Source organism: Amblyomma mixtum, chromosome 2 (assembly GCF_055824585.1).
Source record: "Amblyomma mixtum isolate Tamu chromosome 2, ASM5582458v1, whole genome shotgun sequence".
NCBI lineage: Eukaryota > Metazoa > Arthropoda > Arachnida > Ixodida > Ixodidae > Amblyomma > Amblyomma mixtum.
In genome coordinates, this window is record NC_143013.1 from 134,710,343 (window position 1) to 134,726,117 (window position 15,775).

Here is a 15,775-nt window from a genome sequence, read left to right on the forward strand (position 1 = left end):
TGTACTGTGTGATGTCAGTGGACGTTAACCCCAGGTGGTAGAAATTTCTGGAGCCCTTCACTACGGCATCCCTCGCAGCCTGAGCCGCTTTGGGACGTTAAACCCACATAAGCCATAAACCACTTTTTTTTTTTTTTTCAGTGTTCTGTCCAGACAGAGCAATATAATGGCAGTTCGACTTCTACACAAGCATATCACTGCACAACATGCCAAAACATACTAGGTAATGTTTGCATATTTGCCGCTGTGTGGTTATGGTTTAGGTATATCAGGTTTGTTTTCATTAAAGGGACAGTGAGGAGAGCACTATCAATATTTTTTTTATAGCAAAATCCGATAGTTCGGCATGTCATGGCTTTGTTGCCACTTGGCCAGCAGCGAAAGATGCATTTATTTCTAAAAAATTTGGATTCGAAGTTGAAAAAGTTTTTCCCACCGCTCTAATTCAAACTTGGGATTCTCCTATGACGACACAGGACTAAGTGACGTGAAACATGACGTGAACATGACGTAACGCAGACTCCGTGATTTCTGGCGGCCAGCAGAGCGGCCTAGCAGCAGCCGAAAAGAAAGCTACCGCCGGCAGCACGTTGAAGGCATCTATAGGCTATTGCGGCCGTCGCTACAGTCGCTTCGCTTACGTTTGCACTGCCGTTTTGCCAGCGTTACGATGGATCTCGTTCTCGAAGCCGTCAACGAAGTTCTCGCAAATAGACACCTTTAGCATACCGTGTACCTTGTCGGGAGCCCGCCTAACGCCGATGACCAGGCGCTGGTTGGTCCCGATGCTTCAGGCGCGCGCGTAGCTGCCGGGCACGTGGCGCCATCTGGCGACGTCAAGGAGATTTGCGCATGCATTGGCTGCGCCTCAGTGATTTGTGACTCCTCGGGTCCTAGAGTTGCTAGAACCATTGGTTCTAGCAACACTGCTTTGTCCTATGACGTCATCACGCTTGTACTTGCGAGTTTGGCCTGTGGCGGCGATACCTGTATTTTGGTTCTTGCTCTTTTCTACGTTACAAGAGCTTTGTTGTCAGTATGAGTGGCGTTTTTGTAATCAGGAGCTGGTATTCTGTCGATACAAGCCATCTTCAATTTCTCCTCAGTGTCCCTTTAACGGACCCAAGTGACAGTCACTCTCCCATGTGGATGTAACTGTTAAGCCTAGACAGAGCTCCAAAAGCAGTTGTTCCATCTCGTCAGGAGCCTAGCCACAGCCTTGTTATAAAGTTTGTCAGCGCATTAAGCTGGGCTAGTTGGTTTACCACAACTACAGGATTACCGCTAAAAATGGGACATACAGAAGAGGTGACAACACGAGCACTACTAACAGCTGAAGATTTTACTGCAAGTAGTGCAATGAATAAGAGGCATTGCAAACGCACAAAGATCAGTGATAGAGAGAGGGTGCGGTAGATGGTCCTTGGCGATCACAAAATGAACAAGGGAGGGGAAAACCTCAGTTTGCTAGAGCCAACGTTTCGACAAGGGGACTTGTCTTCGTCTGGGCAAAGCGTTCATCATCGGCAGGGATTATATAGGGCCTTCGCTCCGAGGAGGAAGGCCCCGGGGGTGGGGAAGGAAAGTGGTGTGGGAGGGGATGCGTGTCAGGAAGGGGAGGGAGGTGAATCATCATTCGCTAGGCTGCAATAGTGCAACAACCTATATCCGGGGGGTATGCAATGAACAAAAGGCTTTGAAGGGGCTGCGACGGGGGGGGGGGGGGGGGGGGGGAGGCGCTGGGTGAACCTGCAAATCTCAGATAAAAGGATTAGTCAGCGTGGTACAGGGAAATGATAACAAGGAAAAAAAAAAAAGGGGGGGGGGGGGGGCTGGCACTGGAAGGAGAAAGGAAGGGGGGCATTTCCAAGGAAGGACTAGGCAGGGGGGGGGGGGGGGGGGGGGGGAATGGCTCGTGTTCAGAGAAAGCCAAAAAGTGGGGGCAGAGGGGGTAACAGGAGTGTCATGGTTTCCGAGAACTGGTAGCAGGGGATTAGGAGAAAAAGAAAAAAAAAGAAAAAAAAAAGAAAAAGAAAAAAAAAGTTAACAAAGGAAGAGGGTGACAAGGCCGGAAATGGGGTGGAAGATATGACTTGGGAAGGGTGCAAGGAGCGACAATATACTTATGTGAGGTTCTAGGAAATAGTCTGACCACGTGCAAGACATTTGTTAATTTAAAATTATGCTGACCCTGGAATGTACACGGTCGTCCACTTCTAGTTTGAACACGGCTCCGGGCGGCCGGCGCTCCACGCAGCGCCTCTCTCGGTCGCCTGGGTAACTAGCGCACAGGCGCAGTGGAATCCATAGGCGTGGCTTTCGCCGCGTCGTCTGCTACAGCGCGCCAGCATCGCCGGGTGAACCTCGCCTTGAGGTGAAGAGCACTTTCGCACTGAGCGCGCAAAGCGCCCGTATGATTACAGTTTCTGACGCAGCAGCAACTCAGAAGCACAGCACCTGCGCGTGGTCGAGAACTGCATCCGCGGTGGCTAAGGCTTTTCCTTGTCGTTCCTTCTTGCAGTCAACACGTAACAATATGCTGATACGGAGAAAGACATCGTTCAAGTGGGAGTTCAAGTGGTTTACTCTGAGGCCACCACCATTACTTAGCTGCAATATTTTATCATTTGAAGCTATTCGTGCCCAGCATCCAGAGTAAGCCGGCGGCTCACCGGTGCTTTAATCCACTGAAGTGCCGCACCACAGTACAATGCCAGTGCTTAATTATGTTTACTGGCAATAGAGGTGCAGGTTAGGCGAAATTTTTTTCTTTGGTCTTTTAGCTTAACACAGAAGGGGCTAAGTTGCTAGGGAGTTTCCCGAATTTGTTAAAATAACGCCTGAACATTTCGCACACCGTTGCACTCGTCTGGAAATGATTTTCAACGGTCTCTATGCAGGCTTTGGTTGCTGCTCATATGCAACCCCTCTTCTGGGCATATGAGCAAAACATGTCCATGTTTTTCGTTCGTTCATTCTTTTTCACGATTCTCACCGTGTAGTGTTGGTGTTCGTACTGGCTTTGCATTTTCACGATTCTCACCGTGTAGTGTTGGTGTTCGTACTGGCTTTGCATTAATCTTCCTCCAGGGCAGCGCGCCAAACATTTAGTACTGGCGTTGCAGAATGGCAATTGGAGCGGAGTAAAGCGCCGGTGAGCCGCCGGCTTACTCTGGCTGCTGGGCACGAATAGCTTAAAATGATAAAGTATTGCAGCTAAGTAATGGTAGTGGCCTCAAAGTAAACCGCTTGAACTCCCACTTGGACGATGTCTTTCTCCGTATCAGCTTATTATTATGTGTTGATTGCAAGAAGAAACGATAAGGAAAAGCCTTAGCCACCGTGGATGCAGCTCTCGACCACGCGCAGGTGCTGTGCTTCTGAGTTGCTGCTGCGTCGGAAACTGTAATCATCCGGGCGCTTTGCGCGCTCAGTGCGAAAGTGCTCTTCACCGCAAGGTAAGGTTCACCCGGCGATGCTGGCGCACTGTAGCAGACGACGCGGCAAAAGCCACGCCTATGGATTCCACTGCGCCTGTGCGCTAGTTACCCAGGCGACCGAGAGAGGCGCTGCGCGGAGCGCCGGCCTAAAGCCCCTCAATGAAACAAAAGTAGCGAAAAGCTTTGAACTTTCCGACACTCCTCCTCTCCTGGCGCGCCGCCGGAGAATCGAGCCTCCCATTGGCCGAGGCGTCGTAGTCACGTGTTAGCGCGCGCTTTTTGGCTCCGCAGCAGACGCCGGCGCCATTGCTGGGGCTGGGAGTCGCGCTTCGTTTCCTTTCTGTGCAACAGTTTTGGCGGGAAGCGTTTTTTTTTTTAATCTTTGACGGCGTGTACGTGCTGCGGCGATGCCGAGCTTCTGTTGCGCGTATAGATGCAACAACCGAGGTGGCAGTGGCAAAAGATTTTTTGTAATTCCTTCCAGAAAAAGCAAGGCGGCTCGCCGAAAGGTTTGGCAGCACAGGATCGGCCGGGCAAACTTCGATAATGTTGTGGATCCGCGTGTTTGTGAGATAAGTGGTCGTTTTTCAGCTGTCAGTCGTGTTTTTTCGGATGATTTGGTGTGAAGCGCCAGCGGCTGCAGTCTTTCTTCGCACTAAATGCCGTTTGGCATGATTCTAAATAGACTCGTTCGCTAGCGGGTACGAAAGCCGTGCTGAAGCGCAGGTTTAATGTTGCTCGCATTGCGCGGCGCTTCGGCTTGGTTTCAGTCGGGCTCGTTCGCATGTTGTTTGAGCCCGGCCGTTTACCTTGCTCGCTATGAAGGTCCAGGCTTGATGTTGCGCGCATTGCTTGGCGTATTTATGTTGCTGCAGCGGGACTCCTGGGCTCACGAACTCGATACTAAAGGGGCGGTACTCGCTGTTCGAGCGTACGCTGCTCATGCTGCTCGCGGTGCAGGTCTAGCTTTCATGTTGAGCGCATCGCTAGACGTATTTGTTTTGTTACAGTTGCACTCCTTCGCTCACGAACTCGACACCAAAGGTGTGTTACTTGCTGTTGAAGCTCCTCCTGCTCATGCTGCTTGCGATTAATGTGTAACTTTCATGTTGCGCGCATTGCTGAACGTATTTTTCAAGCAGCGTTCTAAACCGAAATCGGGCGTTACTGTGCCTAGGCACATTAACGCACCTGTCGCTTGAATACTCGATATCTGCGTGGATAATACTTGAGAATGCAAGCAAGGACCTCTGTATAACATAGTTTCGGTCATTTTGGGTTGAGGCTGTCGTCGCTGCCGCGAATTCCTGCGAAAATCACGCTGCGTGGAGCTATGTAACGTGGATAGGTGGTGTCAAATGAACACTAGGGGCGCGAGCAATGATCTAGACGATTTCCAAAGTTCGACATTGGAAAAGCTCCTCATGGCTTTTAATGCGCAGTGGTGACGTGTTAACACTTGTGTATTCTTTTTTCAGTTATGAAAGGTCACGCTCTATATTTTTTTTCGTGCCTTGTATCTCCCACGCCACAATCTCAATGCGGCCGAATCGGAGGCAGAAAATGCAACAAAAATCATGCGGGTGCGCGGTCCGCTGCGCGCCAAAGCGCGAGCGACGAGAAAGCCACTCGTCGAACGATGGTAGTCACTCTAGTGCCGCGAACTCGCTCGCGCGCGCCACTTCCAACGTGTGCTCCGCAGTCAAAGCGATCGAAGGACAAGAAGTTTCTATAAAGGAATCCCACGTTGGTCTGGGCAGTTAATACAGTAACTGATTTTTCAATCTCTCATTTCATGATGTCATTTTGACCGAAGCCAAGTCACAAAACGCAACACGAAGTTCATTTGGGTGCGCGGTCTGCCGGGCGCCAAAAGGAGACCGTTGGGAGCGTCTGCTAGCTGCTCCCGACCTAGGTGCCGCCACCGTCGGCGCCCGGGAGAAGCCGAGAGAAGGAGCGCCGGCATAGGAGGAGGAGGGAGGAGATGTCGCTACTTTTAGTTTATTTAGGGGCTTTACGCCGGCCGCCCGGAGCCGTGTTCAAACTAGAAGTGGACGACCGTGTACCTGAGAGATTCCAGGTTTCCTCTGGACATGTTGATCCCTGTTGGTTGCAGTGTTTTAAATTTGTGGATTAGGAATGCTTCTCTGTATTTTCTGTCCCTAGTCGATTTGAAGCCTGACTGAAGAATGAACAATTTGAGTTCGTCGAATTTGTGATGGCGTTGATTAAAATGGCTCGACACTGCCTTCTGTTCATTCCGTGTTGTGTCAGCCCGGTGCCCGTTTAATCTGGCACTCATTGTTTGTCCGGTTTCTCCGATATATTGTTTCTGGCAGTAGGAGCACTGGAGCATGTAGATAATATCTAGGTAACCAACCCCCTTTGCTAGCAAGCTGAAAGAAAGCGCGCTAACGCAATCTGACAGCTGATATAATGGGCTTTCTTGTTAGCCTAAGGAGGAGCCCGCGAGTCAAGCGATTGTTTGTTTAAAATATCGATTTCCACCTTCGTCTACCGCTGCACGAAAAGCATTACGGTCTGGAAGGAACTGTCAACACGACAAAACAACTCAAAGTTCGAGCGACACACGAAAACGCGGCATTCATCCCCACTAGCCTCCTCTACGTCTAACTGAAGGAAGCACACTCAAAGGAGACAAAACAAGACAGTAGCTCACCTGTCACTCTAAGGTCGCCCAGGGATAAAACCGAAAGCATGCCCAGGCCAGAACAACACCCGGTCAGCGCCTTGACAGAGCAAACACGTCGGACGTAGCCATGCCATCCGAACGCTCGCGCGCACGGCAGCACGCAACTCGCTTCTTGTTGGCATCACTTCACACACGTGTTTCGGACCGCGCCGCTGCAAACAACCAAAACAAAATAACAAAAACATGCAACAAACTTGACGGGAAAAGGATGAATGACAACTGTTATGCATTACCCATAGATGGATGAATCTCCCGATGTATCGGGGCAGTGGCGAGCGTCACCTTGCAGTTGAAGAGGTCTGTCTTGTTTTTTTTTTATGCAGTATTTTAAGGCAAGTCAGTTAGTTAAAAGTTTTCAGAGTAGTCTGCCTCGATCCATCGAGACATCGCACTGAAAATAGCGCCAGACATGATCATAAGAAAAGTCCTTCCTCCAAGGTACAGTGATGATGATGGCCAAGCCAAGCCCATTGTTGCCCACGCCAACTGCAGAGCAGCTGTTGTCATGACAACTATGTAAACAAGCGCGTCGTCGGCATGGTCGCCAGTTGTTCCAAATGGCGGCGCCCTGTTGCGTAGCGTGGCAGCGTTGTCGTGGCTCCATTCGCTTCGCTGGCTCTGATTATGACTGTCGGCGCCGGTTCAGAAGCAAGGATGTCTGCCGCTTGGATAAGTTTAATGCAGGTGAGTGAACGACATTCGCAATGTAAGTGTGCTTTTCGATGACTTCGACAGGCCGCCGCCGCACTTCTGCACTAAGCCTGTGGTGGGATCATAGTGGAGGGCTGGCACAATGCCACATCTGGCCTGCATTACAATTCAGGCCAAACAACTGTCAAAGTTGAGTTCGAACGGATCAGTTTATGTAATGCACTCATACAGCTTGCCAGCTTTGTCAAGCTGTGGCGCTTTGTAGGAGAGGCTAAAAGGTGGGAATCAGTGAAGTCGCAGTGGCATTTGCGATGTCACTGGAACATCGCAGTTTTTGCCTTTTCTTTTCATAATGAAAAGTTTTGAAATGCAAGAAAATAATTAGTCATATATGCCCATGACAGTTTCACTAAAGCTCATTCCTGTTATATTTCTGTACTGAAGTGTAACAGTTTGGTCTTACGTTTATTTTTCCATTTGCTGAACATGTAGAGCAGTTGTTATAGTTGAGGAACTAACACTTGAATAAACTAGTATTTTGCACCATGGAAGCTGAATACATGACTTTACATATGATTTCACAAATTTGCAAAATACGATTGTGTGGGCCACGTGTGGAGAGATCCGTTTTTTTTTTTTTTTTTGTAGGGCTTCCTTTGTGTGTATCCTGTCACGTATGCATCGCTCTGACAGAACCAATTAAAAAAAAACAGACTGTCATATTTTATCATGTGTGTGCGAAATCTCAGTAACGGTCATGAACTTTTGGACACAAAATCATCATTCATACTGTGAAAAAGTGAATGGCTGAAATGAACTAAGCATTTAGTATTGAAAAGTTGTGCAATTATTTTTCGATGTCCTACATTTAGTCTCCTTCAAGGTAATGCCCCTTTGATCCAATGCTGCAGTCCAGAAATTCTTTCAAAGTGGGGTCTTTCAATGGCTCCTCCTTTTTTTTTTTTACCTTTACCTTTTTCATGACTACAGACCCTGGGGTCTTTTTTCATTGAGGGGAACAGAAAGAAGTGCAAAACGAGGTCATATGAATTGTACAGGTAAATAAGCTCGATAATGCTGTTTTTGGCTAGAAATTCATTCACACACACAGCTTTCTGCGCTGGCACGTTGTCGGGGTGAAGCCCTATATGCTCCACTTTCCACCACCTGAGTCATTTCCATCTCATTCAGTCATGCAAGTGTTTTAGAATTTCCTGGTTAACAGCAAAACAGCTGGTGAATAGCTGAAGTGTTAGGAACGGTCTTAGTTGTGGCAATGAATTCTGAGAACATCCTCATCTATTACAAAGGCGAAGGTAATCTTAGAAGGACAGTGAAGACAACTTCGAGTTATTGTTCTCAGCGCAACTGATTTTCTGGCTTTTTTTTGGGGGGGGGGGGGGGTGGAGGGGGGGAATATGCTGATGTTTGTCCGGCAAAACCTAATTATTGCTTAGAAATTTGAATTAAAAAATTTTCCTGCTCCACAATTCAAACTCATGATGCCCGAACTGAGAAGGATGGATTGCCGCCATTTTAAAGTGAATGGCGCCCAAAGTCTGCGCCCAAAATTTGGGGCCCATTTACGCAGTTTACTTGCAAAATCAACCGGTGATGGCACCACCTTTATTTCTTCTTTTGGTGTCTTCCACCTTATAAAAGCTCCGTTTTAGGTGGCAGCGGTTGCTTTGTCATTAGAATACTGTAGTCTATCGAAACAGGTCAACTTCAATTTGGCCTCAGTGTGCTTTTAAGTTTGGTTTGGTTTTATGGAGTCCCAAAGCGACTCAGGCTATGAGGGGCGCCCTAGTAGAGGGCCCTGAATAGTTTCAACCACCTGGGGTTCCTTTACATGCAGTCACATTGCATAGTACATGAGTCTGAGCACTTTGCCTTCATTGAAATGCGACTGCCGCAGCCAAGATCAAACCCGCGTCTTTTGGGTGAGCAGCCAAGTACCATAACCACTGAGTTACTGGCGGCTTAAGTAGTAGTAGTTGTAGTAGCAGTAGTAGTAGAAAGCTGCAAGGTAAGCCAATACAAAGAAGAAGAGAAATGAGAGGAGGAGGGGAAACCGAGAGACATCACGGCTCTCACCGAATGTTTTAACTAATCTGCAGCCTAGTTTGGTCAGGATTTTTTCACATACTACATGTGTGCCTTCAGTCATGAGCACTGTGGTAGGAGCCATGCCCCCTAGCAAAAACTGTGATCCAACATGATTTCTGACACAACCAAGAGAGATGCCTTTCCCGTAGAAAGTTGATAACATTGTTTCGCACCTTTTCACTTTGTCCTGCCATCAATATTGGGCAGAAGTACTGAAGTTTGGGCTACTCAGCATTGATACATAATACAAAAATCTGTCACAGCACGAACGAAACGGGGACAAGAGAGAACAAATACAACAAAGAGCGCTCGTCCTGTTGTGTTTGTTTTCTCTTATTGTCCCCGTTTCGTTTGCACTGCGACAGATTTTTGTATTATGTGTCAATACTGAGTAGCTTACAAATGTGACTCCTGATTGTGACGCACATCTGGCTAAACTTTGTCATACCTAGCACATACCAAAGTGATAAAATATAGTTATTACAGAAAGGAGACGGTAAATATGTTCACTTCAAACTGCCGCAGTGTCCATTAAAGTGCCATGAATTCTTACTCCAAAAATCATAGCATCTATGTTGCTACATTCGTGTCTCCTGAACAACCATTCTGCATGTTCTAATTACACAGGTGTCTGCACCAGCAGTAAGGCAGATGACTCTTTGGCAACACTTGTGGTCACACCCATTATGCGTTGTGCTCAGAGCCTGGAGTCAGCTCAAGAACCCATCTTAGTTGACTCAGCGGCTTCGTGCGACACTTCAGGGAGCACACTGGCAGTGCTGCTGACAGCCACAGAAGCTGCTGCAGTGCCGGTAGCTGTGCTCATACACAGCTCACAGAGCAGGGAGAGCTACAGCTTGGCTTTCCCTCTGCTGAAGCATCGGTGCCCAACACGCTTTGGAAACAGAGAGGTGAGAGTTTCTGAACTGATGTAAGAGCTGGAAACTAGCAACAGTATTGAGCGGGTGACAGTTGTATTTAATGTTGCTTATTCTTCAAGGCAAATCAAATGGCGTCATCAGCATCTGAAACACTGTTGTTGGAAGTGAGATGCTTGCTTCCAGATGTTTAGAAACCATGCTCTTAGTACATGCAAACCACTTGCTTTGTTTTCAACAAATTTAGTTTCTCACCATCAGTTTTCCCTGTGAAGCTGGTATCAGAAAAGAAGGTCTCACAATTTCAAAGCACATACACGCCATGCCCGGCTTACTTTTGCACAGCTAAACTTCACATATGGTAATATCAATGCTTGACACATGGGTTTATGCGTTTACTCCCCAAGAGCACAAAAGAGTGGCATGGTAATGTTTTAAAGGTCATTTCATAGCTTTCCCTCGCTTCATTAACAGATGAAAATAACTGACCAAGCGCACACACACACTACACAGGCCTGCAGCGCCTAAAAGAATGCTTGCCTTTTGGCGGATGTCAACTCTTGTTGCAGGCCCCTGCTGCATTCATGTCCGATTCTTCTCGGCCTGAGAAGGATGCCCTGCACGATGTCTGGCCCTCGGCACAGCAGCTGTTGGAGCATCCTACAGGCGGAGTGGAGGTAGGTCACTTCTTCACATAACAAGGTGGACAAAGGTGGCCGACACCACTTCATGTCAGCCTTCCAAAAGGTATTGCTAACTTACTGCTCGATGAGAACCACATAAAGAATGGGTCATATGCTCGGTGAGGAAATTTAAATGATGGAAGCACTACATCTAAGCTATCATGCTGTTTGTTTGCTACACATGACACAGACAGGACAACCTAAACAGGATCAAGGTTTTCTGTCCGTGTTGGCATGGTCCTCTAAATATGAATGCCTGCCAACTTGTCTGGGTTTCTATTTTTCCCGCGCCACATCTGAGCCTAGTGAGCTTAAGATGAATATCTTTTTGGTGAGAAATTGATGCAATCCTTAATGACAGTCAAATACTAAAGGAATAGTGATGTGGAAACCGGGTTTTGCCCAGTCTGAGGCAGAATTCTGTGTTTTCACTAACGAAAAATATTAGGTCCCAGCTTAGCGCATTAATTAGCGAAAACTGATTGGCATTAGCAGCTGAGCAGTCTGGAGTGGCAGAGCCAGTTTGACCTTTCACAGGCATCTCTGCCCAGTGGGGCGTCTTGCAGGCCTGTTTTGGCATCTATATATGCTCACATGAACACTCTGCCATCTTCCACTTGCGACCTTTGGTTTGATCCCATTCCCAGCACACTTCACGGACTCCAGGACCTCCTTGCATGAGGCAGTCTACTTCCTAGTGTTGTCTTATTTATAGTCTAAACACTCCATTCGTTTTTGGGAAAGGAAAGGCATGTAGTAACTAGCTCCCAGGGTCAGCGGACACCTTGAAGAACTGTAGACACCTAATTTTTGCTGGTGTGTTTTCTTCTTTCAAATGATGCGTTAGACATTTTTATACACATAGCACCCCACTGTATTTGCCTACAGCTGCTGAATAATTTATAATTGTATTTTTTCTTGATGCTGTTTCAGTTTCATCAACCAAACGGTGGCTGTGACGTGTAGATGAAGTTGAGGTACGTAAGCCGCGATAAAACGGCAATGTAGCAGCTGATATGTCGTTTGTTGTCATTCTAGTCTTGAACCAGGCTTATTTTAGTGCTGTGGCGAGTCAAGACTGTGTATCTGCGTTTATATGGCACTTTTTCTGTCTCTCACGTGACCTATAGTTCAGCTACACGTCACAACCGTCGGTTTGTTGATAACATCGAAACCGGAACAGCATGACAAAAGAAATTCAATTATATTTTATTCAGGGGTCGTAGGCAAACACCATGCTGTAATCAGTCAATTAATCGATCAGTCATTTTATTTACATCAGTCAAGGTGATTCAGGGAGTGCAATCAAAAAGCCGACAAAGTTGTTGTACTATTCTAATGTCTAACGCATCATTTAAAAGATGAAAGCACGCAGTACAGTAGAATTAGGTGTCTACTATCATGCTTTGAGGTACATGGTGATGGCGTCCACCTAACGCATTATGCCCTACACAGCTGCAATTGTAGCCTCTTAATTCGGTCTACTAAATGGCTTCTGCAAAGGTGTCACAGTTTTCGCTGTAAAAGACTGGCTTAACTAGGGCACAGCTGCATGTTCATTTTTTGCCCCACTGTTCTCCTCTGCCTGTCTGACTCAGTGGTCATGCTTTTGTCCTGAGTGACTTAGCAGCTGAGTTAAAGCATTCGGCCAGAGCCGCAGCTGCCACGTTCTTTCCCTCCTCCCACTCTCTCCGCTGGCTTGGCTTTTGTTTTTCTTCACTTCTTTCTCTAGGCTTGGCTTAGCAATGATCCACTTGGGCACCAAGCCAACTTTTCTCTGATCTTTATTTCTGGAGTTGCAGATTTGTGTGACACCTACAATGGCCTTCAGTTACACAACGACTTGGGGTGGGCCCCCATAAATTACTCTCTATGTAAAAAAATGAAATGGTCATTAAGTAGCAACTATATTCTGTGTTCCTTGGCATCACCTAGCTGTCAGAACAGTCTCACGACACCATGGGCATGGTGTTGATGACATTTAATGCATACTTTCCGATGTTTGCCAGTGGCTGCAAACATAATTGACAGTTCAACAGCAAAGGGCTAGTGAATGTAACCATTATTGTCTTACCTACAAAGTATTTATTTTTTTCCAACAATTTCACTTTTTACATCAAACGATGTTTTCCAATCCTTTTGTTACAGCTAGCGTTTCTTACTCCTCAAGCATCCTTATCAAAATAAAGGACAAAGATATCTCAATGCAGTGTCACATTGTTAATAAAAAACATTAAAGTTAAATAAGTTCCAGGGCCTGACATCTCAAATTATACCTTGAAACGTTATGCCTGAGGCCCCTACTGTCTCGTGATTGCAGGAAAAATCATGGATGTTAGCATTTTTTAGAGAAGATTATCTGTTGTTTGATAATGTTGTGTCTGTGGATGGTAGCACGAATAATGGAAGTGTGGTTAATTTAAGAGCCTGCATTCTCTTGAAATGCAGAATGTGGGAAGGAACAACGTTATGTTGGTGCCATGGCAGGCTTGCTTCCCCATCCGCTCAAGCAAGATGGCACGTCAAGCGCTGCGCTTGTGGCAGCAGCATGCCCGCACGTTTCAGTGGGATGTGTCATGATACTGGTGCTTGTCGAAAGCAGTGTTACCATATCTGTGGAAATACAATGCGAGTAGTATTCTTATTTCTTGAATCATTTGCTTCAGAAAGCACCTCGAGTTAGTATATTTGAAGGCAAAATACATGATTATAGAGCAATTTTTTTTTGCTGTTGTCCTTTAAGATATCCACAACAAGCTCATCTACTAGGCTAATGAGCCAACTTCTCAATGATCTTGGGCCAACGATGTGAAGTGCAGGGCCGCATGTATAACGAGCAGGAGTCTTCCTGTGGAATATTGTAAAATTCTTTGTTCTCACTTTGTTGCATTTAACATTCTCCACCGCAGATAATTCGGAGCCTCAATTGTGCTCTTGAAATTGTCTGCTGTCTGTTCTCAATGACAGGTTTTCTTAGAAATGAAGGGCAGTCTATAGGGGCGATGTGTCCGTAACTCTGTCATTCGCTGAATAGCTCGGCTGCACAAGAGTGCACATGCAGAAAACCAAAGTAACATTCAACAGTCTAACAAGAGAACAGCAATTCGCAATTGATGGCGCGGTGCTGGAAGTAGTAAGAGAATATGCCTACTTAGGGCAGGTGGTGACAGATGATCCGGATCATGAGAGGGAAATAACTAGAAGAATAAGAATGGGCTGGAGCGCATATGGCAGGTTCTCTCAGATCATGAATGGCAGTTTACCAATATCCCACAAGAGATAAGTATACAACAGCTGTATCTTACCGGTACTCGCCTACTGGGCAGAAACGTGGAGACTAACAAAGAGGGTTCAGCTTAAGTTAAGGACAACGCAGCGAGCTATGGGAAGAAAAATGTGTAACATTAAGAGATCGGAAGCAGGCAGAGTGGGTGAAAGAACAAACGCGGGTGTGTAGCTGTGGGGCAGGGAGTCAAGGGGCCTTCTGAAAACACGAGGCACTTGTGCAGAGGGCCTTTGGAGGGCCCTTTTCTAGCAGCCTACAGCTCACACCTGCAGACTGTGTCTAGCTGGGTCAGCTGGCACTGGGTGAGAGGTGCTCGGCACTGTGTTTTTTTTTATGCCCATGAAGGGAAACCTGCAAGGCGAGGCACCTGCAGGCACTTCTCTGTCTTCATCTCCTGCCAGTTGGGAAGAACCAGACACCCACCAAGGCCCCAGCTGCTGTGGGCAGGCAAGGGACCCACTGAACGAGGCAGCTTCTGAGCCAAGTTTGAAGCCAGAGGTATAGCAGAACCTTTCATTCTATTTAATTTTATCAAATGTGAGCGAAAAGAAAGCAGTCTTGCTGGCAGATCTGCACAGCCATGTTGCAAGATACTTCTTTTCTTTTTAGTTAGCCTTTAGCATTCTTTGGGGTCTAATAATTACACTCCTAGCCACTTAGTTTTTCAGCTGCTATAACTGGTGACATTCGTTTGCTTGCTCTGCTGCAGGCACCGTCGTCCCAAGGTCAACTATACAGTCGCACGATGGCAGACCAACTTCCGCGCAGTGCCACCCAACGAATACTGCGAGCTGCGGCTGGGATCTTTAGGCCTACGTGAAGCCCAGGCCACGTGATCCCCGAGGAATCGGAACTAACCACACGCTGCGAAGACGAAGGTGATGAACTGGTTGTGTACGTCAGTGCATCAGTGGTGCCTCAGTGTTTTTATCTGACAAGGAAATGCTTCTCACATCCGCTAATCCATGTACAGTCGCACGATGGCAGACCAACTTCCGCGCAGTGCCACCCAACGAGTACTGCGAGCTGCGGCTGGGATCTTTAGGCCTACGTGAAGCCCAGGCCACGTGATCCCCGAGGAATCGGAACTAACCACACGCCGCGAAGACGAAGGTGATGAACTGGTTGTGTGCGTCAGTGCATCAGTGCTGCCTCAGTGTTTTTATCTGACAAGGAAATGCTTCTCTCGTCTGCAAATCCATAAAGTGGTGTTCAACAATAACGCTGTTTGTGTGCTTCCTTATTTCATAGGTTTTTATTTACTCATCTCTGTTAAGAATGACCTTATATTGCCTGGTTTCATGCAGTAAACTTCAGTTGTAAGTTAGTGCCCGTCCTGTGTGTCCATGTGTTCAGCGCTATGTGGCAAGAGAACCATCACCAACTCGCCCAAGCTCCCACTCTGGTTGTGTCCACTTCATTAACTTTTTCCAGAACCTCGAAGAAAAATACAGGGCTCTGGAGTAGCGCCTGCGACATATTCTCAGACTTGCCGCAGGAGACCCATCATGTGCCGCTTAAAAAAAAAATTGTATTTGAAACCTATAATAAGTATAATAAGACTGTATAGTTGTACCAGGCCCATAGCCAAGGCTAGTGTCCGGTCCCTGACAAAGATACCTTGCAAATGCAGCAGTTGGAGAGAACATTTCTGACATAAATAAATTCAAAATAATAAAATCACAACGTACTCTTCGAGCATCAATTTCATTAATATGCTCGTATATACATTTCTTGTACATGCGGACATTCTTTGTATCTAATAACTTTAACCCAATAACAATTTTGCAGAATCATTTTGGCGCAGAATTTACACACTCAGCAAGACCATTTTGAGGGATTGTGAAAAGTCAATTTCTATTTTAACATCATTAGGAATGCCATTCTGTATTAGTGCACCGTTAAACTCGGCCTTTTCCTTTATTGATTGCGTGAATACACTGCTTGACAGTGTAAACGATTAGTGCTCCATATGCACTTATGCTGACAGTAAAGGCCTCAACAACACCAGACAG

At 46.8% G+C, this 15,775-nt stretch overlaps 1 protein-coding gene and 1 long non-coding RNA gene across 5 annotated transcripts in view; one reads left to right on the forward strand and one right to left on the reverse strand.

Annotated features, from left to right (window-relative positions):
• The window catches only part of LOC149360979 (uncharacterized), a 53,738-nt gene extending 47,472 nt beyond the window's left edge, over positions 1 to 6,266 (reverse strand). For both annotated transcript variants that reach the window (XR_016288363.1, XR_016288362.1), the window contains exon 1: positions 6,121 to 6,266. This is a non-coding gene — a long non-coding RNA (uncharacterized LOC149360979). The remainder of the gene's footprint in view (positions 1 to 6,120) is intronic.
• Positions 6,267 to 6,709: 443 nt separating this feature from the next.
• On the forward strand, positions 6,710 to 15,016 carry LOC149360980 (uncharacterized). Of its 3 annotated transcripts, none has more exons than XM_089569431.1 (5): positions 6,710 to 6,837; positions 9,541 to 9,824; positions 10,361 to 10,468; positions 14,106 to 14,258; positions 14,470 to 15,016. In XM_089569431.1, the coding sequence occupies exons 1-5, from the start codon at positions 6,711 to 6,713 to the stop codon at positions 14,578 to 14,580; spliced, it is 783 nt and encodes a 260-aa protein (XP_089425557.1). In that variant the 5' UTR covers position 6,710; the 3' UTR covers positions 14,581 to 15,016. The 3 variants fall into 3 exon arrangements, with proteins under 3 accessions (XP_089425557.1, XP_089425559.1, XP_089425558.1); XM_089569433.1 differs by lacking the exon at positions 14,470 to 15,016 and adding an exon at positions 11,408 to 11,451 and having other exon boundaries at positions 14,106 to 14,225; XM_089569432.1 differs by having other exon boundaries at positions 6,712 to 6,837; positions 9,615 to 9,824; positions 14,470 to 15,014.
• Positions 15,017 to 15,775: the final 759 nt, after the last annotated feature.

Excerpts from the sequence above, each read along its gene's own strand:
- LOC149360980 (XM_089569431.1), top strand. The coding sequence starts at position 6,711 with ATGGCGGCGCCCTGTTGCGTAGCGTGGCAGCGTTGTCGTGGCTCCATT. Across the intron at positions 10,469-14,105 it reads ATCCTACAGGCGGAGTGGAG|GGAAACCTGCAAGGCGAGGC; the intron begins GTAGGTCACTTC and ends ATGCCCATGAAG. Across the intron at positions 14,259-14,469 it reads AGCCAAGTTTGAAGCCAGAG|GCACCGTCGTCCCAAGGTCA; the intron begins GTATAGCAGAAC and ends GCTCTGCTGCAG.